We start from the raw sequence: 7,027 nt of genomic DNA on the forward strand, positions 1-7,027 counted from the left end.
TAATCTGCACATTTTAATAATTTAATTAATATTACCTAATTTGTTTATCATTTTCTGCAATCACTGTGCGTTAAAGCAAGTTAAAACTAGCTGTGAAATTGTTGATGCTGTTGTTGATCTGAATGTTGCTGACGGAGCCTTAGGATACGTCTTCATACAGATGAGTGAGGGGATGGATGCACTATTCTATGGAGGCCTCTGAAGAGAAAAAATTATCCCAATTTTATATTGAGAGGGATGGTTAATTCCATTTTAATGCAGACTGCGTTAAAAGTCCCTGTTCTGCCGTTGATCTTTTGCATGCATGCTATCATGTATTAGTTTACTCTGTATTTTGATCACATGTCAAACTAAAGAATTTTTGGTCGTATTTTTGTTCCTAATTTTGAAGTAATTGTAAAATAAAAATGTTGTTCTTTTCCGCCGCCATGCTTCGTCTTACTTGTGAAGGTTATGCTTGCATTGAACTTGCTTTGTAGACAGTAAGATCCTGCCGGCATTAATTCTCCACTGTGTGGTAATTTTGAGAAATTGCGCACGTTTCTTATCCCGTCAGAATCGGTAAAACTAACGCCATGCGAATGTGTCTTAGCGCAGAGTTTAGAATATTTACGGTTTCCGGTCAATGAAGGCAGTTTGAAATAAAACAAAAACGTTTAAACTTTCTGGATGCGCAAACTCTCGCTCTTGGCAAGATGGTGCAGATAGTCGAGATAAAGGACTGTTATTCGATGAGATTTCGAATCCATCACTCCTTAAACATGGAGAACATGGATCCAGAAGGTATTAATGATTATAATGATTAAATGATAATAAAGTTGTAGCTCCTGGTATGTGACAAACGAAATGAACGGCCAAGTCTGCATTGGCCTAATGCTTGTTAGTTTTGAGGTAAAGCTGATAAGTAACACATTTGGTTTTCGAGGTAAAATAACCGACCGGTTGAATAATTCAACTTTTATCTACAGAAATGAATGTATTTAGAACTGCAAACGGATACATTGGAAGCGGAGTTTTAAAATGAGAAAATGTAACGATGTGATAGGAAATGCCGTTCGTTATACTCCCCTTCTGTCTCCCATTCTTGCTCATCTTGTTTAAATAATAAGAAAATGAAAAGCAAGATCACTGTTAGTGACAAAAGTGCAGGACTAAATGTGTTTCATTTAATATTTATTCATTTGGATATGTGTGAGAGTAAGCGTATGCATGGATGTTGTCTTCTGGTTTAGCTTTCTTAGCTTTATCAGTAATTCACATTATTTCATTTATCTGACAATCTGAAGCCCATGGACTCATTTTAAACGGATTTTGTAGTAGAGTATTTATCCAGGTATTGTCATGTTCTTATATATCTCTCTGTGTTCCATTTTGTCCCAGTTCATGAGTTTTTGGAGGACAAGTTCATCTCCATTCTGGTCGTGAACTTCGAGAGGAGCCCACTGACCATGGAGAACTTGCAGTCTCTGGCCCTCAGTGTCCCTTCATTTTATTGGCGGCTCACTGGGGAGGAGCTGGATCCCAGCCGATTGCACGTAGCACCTGCACGACTGCAAGTGGTACATCATGGTACAGAGACTGGTGTCCAGCATGGGGATGGAGAATCACCAGCTGAGGAGGATGACCATTACGGACAGGAGCTGCCATCATCCAGCTCTATAAGGGAGGCTTCCCCTGCAGCTCCAGCATCCACGACTGAGGATGCTAATGGGCTTCCTGAGGCTCTCCCCTTGGCCTGGGGTGAAGATGAGCCCTCATCTCCATCCTTATCTGTGCCTTCTGACACTCAACCTGGAAGTCAGATTGAGCCAGAACATGCTGAGCCCTCCAGCTCCACCTTCTGGATCCCTGTGGGCCCTAACAGCACGTGGCAGCAGCTTGAGATCGAAGGCCGCAACTACCTGCGGAAGCTGGATGAGCTCAGCATCTCTGATGGACTCTGGAGCATTACGGACTACGGTGATGATCACACCGTGGTCATGTCCGTGCATGTCTCCGTGCATGTGAGCAGTTCTCTGCGAACATGGGGCGTGAGGCAGGAGGAGAGGCCTCCTCAGAGGCCCGCTGGCACCAGACAGAGGAAGCGCAAGGCCGAGCCCGACGACACCAGCGGCTCAAGTTCTCCTCCACCGCACAAGAGGCCCATGCGCTTCTGACTTGATTCCATGTTTTTACGCTGTAAGTTACATTTTTATTTCAACATAATTAGAAGATCCCGCAGGAAAATATTAGTCAGTTACTTAATAAATGACCAAAAAGTAGTTGAATAGGACAGCTGGCCAACGTATCTGTGTGCTTCCACTGACTGGCACCCTGACATATAATGATTTTTAACAACGAGGGGGAAAAATTCATACAGTAAATTAGTTAACAATAATTAGTAATCACCTATAGTTCTCATTTATCATAATGTAAAATTGAAAAACCTTTTCTGACTATTAATCTGCACAATTTAATAATTTAATTAATAGTACCTAATTTGTTTATCATTTTCTGCAATCACTGTGCGTTTAAGCAAGTTTTAAAACTAGCTGTGAAATTGTTGATGCTGTTGTTGATCTGAATGTTGCTGACAGAGCCTTAGGATACGTCTCTATACACATGAGTGAGGGGATGGATGCACTATTCTATGGAGGCCTCTGAAGAGAAAAAAATTATCCCAATTTTATATTGAGAGGGATGGTTAATTCCTTTTTAATGCAGACAACGTTAAAAGTCCCTGTTCTGCCGTTGATCTTTTGCATGCATGCTATCATGTATTAGTTTACTTTGTATTTTGATCACATGTCAAACTAAAGAATTTTTGGTTGTATTTTTGTTCCTAATTTTGAAGTAATTGTAAAATAAAAATGTTGTTCTTTTCCGCCGCCATGCTTCGTCTTACTTGTGAAGGTTATGCTTGCATTGAACTTGCTTTGTAGACAGTAAGATCCTGCCGGCATTAATTCTCCACTGTGTGGTAATTTTGAGAAATTGCGCACGTTTCTTATCCCGTCAGAATCGGTAAAACTAACGCCATGCGAATGTGTCTTAGCGCAGTGTTTAAAATATTTACGGTTTCCGGTCAATGAAGGCAGTTTGAAATAAAACAAAAACGGTTAAACTTTCTGGATGCGCAAACTCTCGCTCTTGGCAAAATGGTGCAGATAGTTGAGATAAAGGACTGTTACTCGATGAGATTTCGAATCCATCACTCCTTAAACGTGGAGAACATGGATCCAGAAGGTATTAATGATTATAGTGATTAAATGATAATAAAGTTGTAGCTCCCGGTATGTGACAGACGAAATGAACGGCCAAGTCTGCATTGGCCTAATGCTTGTTAGTTTTGAGGTAAAGCTGATAAGTAACACCTTTGGTTTTCGAGGTAAAATAACCGACCTGTTGAATAATTCAACTTTTATCTACAGAAACAAATGTATTTTGAACTGCAAACGGATACATTGGAAGCAGAGTTTTAAAATGAGAAAATGTAACGATGTGATAGGAAATGCCGTTCGTTATACTCCCCTTCTGTCTCCCATTCTTGCTCATCTTGTTTAAATAATAAGAAAATGAAAAGCAAGATCACTGTTAGTGACAAAAGTGCAGGACTAAATGTGTTTCATTTAATATTTATTCATTTGGATATGTGTGAGAGTAAGCGTATGCATGGATGTTGTCTTCTGGTTTAGCTTTCTTAACTTTATCGGTAATTCACATTATTTCATTTATCTGACAATCTGAAGCCCATGGACTCATTTTAAACTGATTTTGTAGTAGAGTATTTATCCAGTTATTGTCATGTTCTTATATATCTCTCTGTGTTCCATTTTGTCCCAGTTCATGAGTTTGTGGAGGACAAGTTCGTCTCCATTCTGGTCGTGAACTTCGAGAGGAGCCCACTGACCATGGAGAACTTGCAGTCTCTGGCCCTCAGTGTCCCTTCATTTTATTGGCGGCTCACTGGGGAGGAGTTGGATCCCAGCCTATTGCACGTAGCAACTGCATGGCTGCAAGTGGTACATCATGGTACAGAGACTGGTGTCCAGCATGGGGATGGAGAATCACCAGCTGAGGAGGATGACCATTACGGACAGGAGCTGCCATCACCCAGCTCTAGAAGGGAGGCTTCCCCTGCAGCTCCAGCATCCACGACTGAGGATGCTAATGGGCTTCCTGAGGCTCTCCCCTTGGCCTGGGGTGAAGATGAGCCCTCATCTCCATCCTTATCTGTGGCTTCTGACACTCAACCTGGAAGTCAGATTGAGCTAGAACATGCTGAGCCCTCCAGCTCCACCTTCTGGATCCCTGTGGGCCCTAACAGCACGTGGCAGCAGCTTGAGATCGAAGGCCGCAACTACCTGCGGAAGCTGGATGAGCTCAGCATCCCCGAGGGACTCTGGGGCATTACGGACTACGGTGATGACCACACCGTGGTCATGTCCGTGCATGTCTCCGTGCATGTGAGCAGTTCTCTGCGAACATGGGGCGTGAGGCAGGAGGAGAGGCCTCCTCAGAGGCCCGCTGACACCAGACAGAGGAAGCGCAAGGCCGAGCCCGACGACACCAGCGGCTCAAGTTCTCCTCCACCGCACAAGAGGCCCATGCGCTTCTGATTGGATTCCATGTTTTTACGCTGTAAGTTACATTTTTATTTCAACATAATTAGAAGATCCCGCAGGAAAATATTAGTCAGTTACTTAATAAATGACCAAAAAGTAGTTGAATAGGACAGCTGGCCAACGTGTCTGTGTGCTTCCACTGACTGGCACCCTGACATATAATGATTTTTAACAACGAGGGGGAAAAATTCATACAGTAAATTAGTTAACAATAATTAGTAATCACCTATAGTTCTCATTTATCATAATGTAAAATTCAATAACCTTTTCTGACTATTAATCTGCACAATTTAATAATTTAATTAATATTACCTAATTTGTTTATCATTTTCTGCAATCACTGTGCGTTTAAGCAAGTTTTAAAACTAGCTGTGAAATTGTTGATGCTGTTGTTGATCTGAATGTTGCTGACAGAGCCTTAGGATACGTCTCCATACACATGAGTGAGGGGATGGATGCACTATTCTATGGAGGCCTCTGAAGAGAAAAAAATTATCCCAATTTTATATTGAGAGGGATGGTTAATTCCTTTTTAATGCAGACAACGTTAAAAGTCCCTGTTCTGCCGTTGATCTTTTGCATGCATGCTATCATGTATTAGTTTACTCTGTATTTTGATCACATGTCAAACTAAAGAATTTTTGGTCGTATTTTTGTTCCTAATTTTGAAGTAATTGTAAAATAAAAATGTTGTTCTTTTCCGCCGCCATGCTTTGTCCTACTTGTGAAGGTTATGCTTGCATTGAACTTGCTTTGTAGACAGTAAGATCCTGCCGGCATTAATTCTGCACTGTGTGGTAATTTTGAGAAATTGCGCACGTTTCTTATCCCATCAGAATCGGTAAAACTAACGCCATGCGAATGTGTCTTAGCGCAGAGTTTAAAATATTTACGGTTTTCGGTCAATGAAGGCAGTTTGAAATAAAACAAAAACGGTTAAACTTTCTGGATGCGCAAACTCTCGCTCTTGGCATAACCGTGCAGATAGTTGAGATAAAGGACTGTTACTCGATGAGATTTCGAATCCATCACTCCTTAAACGTGGAGAACATGGATCCAGAAGGTATTAATGATTATAGTGATTAAATGATAATAAAGTTGTAGCTCCCGGTATGTGACAGACGAAATGAACGGCCAAGTCTGCATTGGCCTAATGCTTGTTAGTTTTGAGGTAAAGCTGATAAGTAACACCTTTGGTTTTCGAGGTAAAATAACCGACCTGTTGAATAATTCAACTTTAATCTACAGAAACGAATGTATTTTGAACTGCAAACGGATACATTGGAAGCAGAGTTTTAAAATGAGAAAATGTAACGATGTGATAGGAAATGCCGTTCGTTATACTCCCCTTCTGTCTCCCATTCTTGCTCATCTTGTTTAAATAATAAGAAAATGAAAAGCAAGATCACTGTTAGTGACAAAAGTGCAGGACTAAATGTGTTTCATTTAATATTTATTCATTTGGATATGTGTGAGAGTAAGCGTATGCATGGATGTTGTCTTCCGGTTTAGCTTTCTTAGCTTTATCGGTAATTCACATTATTTCATTTATCTGACAATCTGAAGCCCATGGACTCATTTTAAACTGATTTTGTAGTAGAGTATTTATCCAGTTATTGTCATGTTCTTATATATCTCTCTGTGTTCCATTTTGTCCCAGTTCATGAGTTTGTGGAGGACAAGTTCATCTCCATTCTGGTCGTGAACTTCGAGAGGAGCCCACTGACCATGGAGAACTTGCAGTCTCTGGCCCTCAGTGTCCCTTCATTTTATTAGTTGGATCCCAGCCTATTGCACGTAGCAACTGCACGGCTGCAAGTGGTACATCATGGTACAGAGACTGGTGTCCAGCATGGGGATGGAGAATCACCAGCTGAGGAGGATGACCATTACGGACAGGAGCTGCCATCACCCAGCTCTAGAAGGGAGGCTTCCCCTGCAGCTCCAGCATCCACGACTGAGGATGCTAATGGGCTTCCTGAGGCTCTCCCCTTGGCCTGGGGTGAAGATGAGCCCTCATCTCCATCATTATCTGTGGCTTCTGACACTCAACCTGGAAGTCAGATTGAGCCAGAACATGCTGAGCCCTCCAGCTCCACCTTCTGGATCCTTGTGGGCCCTAACAGCACATGGCAGCAGCTTGAGATCGAAGGCCGCAACTACCTGCGGAAGCTGGATGAGCTCAGCATCCCCGAGGGACTCTGGAGCATTACGGACTACGGTGATGATCACACCGTGGTCATGTCCGTGCATGTCTCCGTGCATGTGAGCAGTTCTCTGCGAACATGGGGCGTGAGGCAGGAGGAGAGGCCTCCTCAGAGGCCCGCTGGCACCAGTCAGAGGAAGCGCAAGGCCGAGCCCGACGACACCAGCGGCTCAAGTTCTCCTCCACCGCACAAGAGGCCCATGCGCTTCTGACTGGA

General features: G+C 42.5%; 1 protein-coding gene across 1 annotated transcript; it reads left to right on the plus strand.

The window, feature by feature from the left end:
* Window positions 1-678: 678 nt before the first annotated feature.
* Window positions 679-6,384, plus strand: LOC140588405 (uncharacterized). Its single transcript, XM_072710396.1, has 3 exons — window positions 679-783; window positions 3,823-4,620; window positions 6,265-6,384. Exons 1-2 carry the CDS (start codon window positions 696-698, stop codon window positions 4,596-4,598), a joined length of 864 nt encoding a protein of 287 aa, XP_072566497.1. The 5' UTR covers window positions 679-695; the 3' UTR covers window positions 4,599-4,620; window positions 6,265-6,384.
* The last annotated feature ends 643 nt before the right edge of the window (window positions 6,385-7,027 follow it).

Source organism: Paramormyrops kingsleyae, chromosome 3, assembly GCF_048594095.1.
Source record: "Paramormyrops kingsleyae isolate MSU_618 chromosome 3, PKINGS_0.4, whole genome shotgun sequence".
NCBI classification, from domain to species: domain Eukaryota; kingdom Metazoa; phylum Chordata; class Actinopteri; order Osteoglossiformes; family Mormyridae; genus Paramormyrops; species Paramormyrops kingsleyae.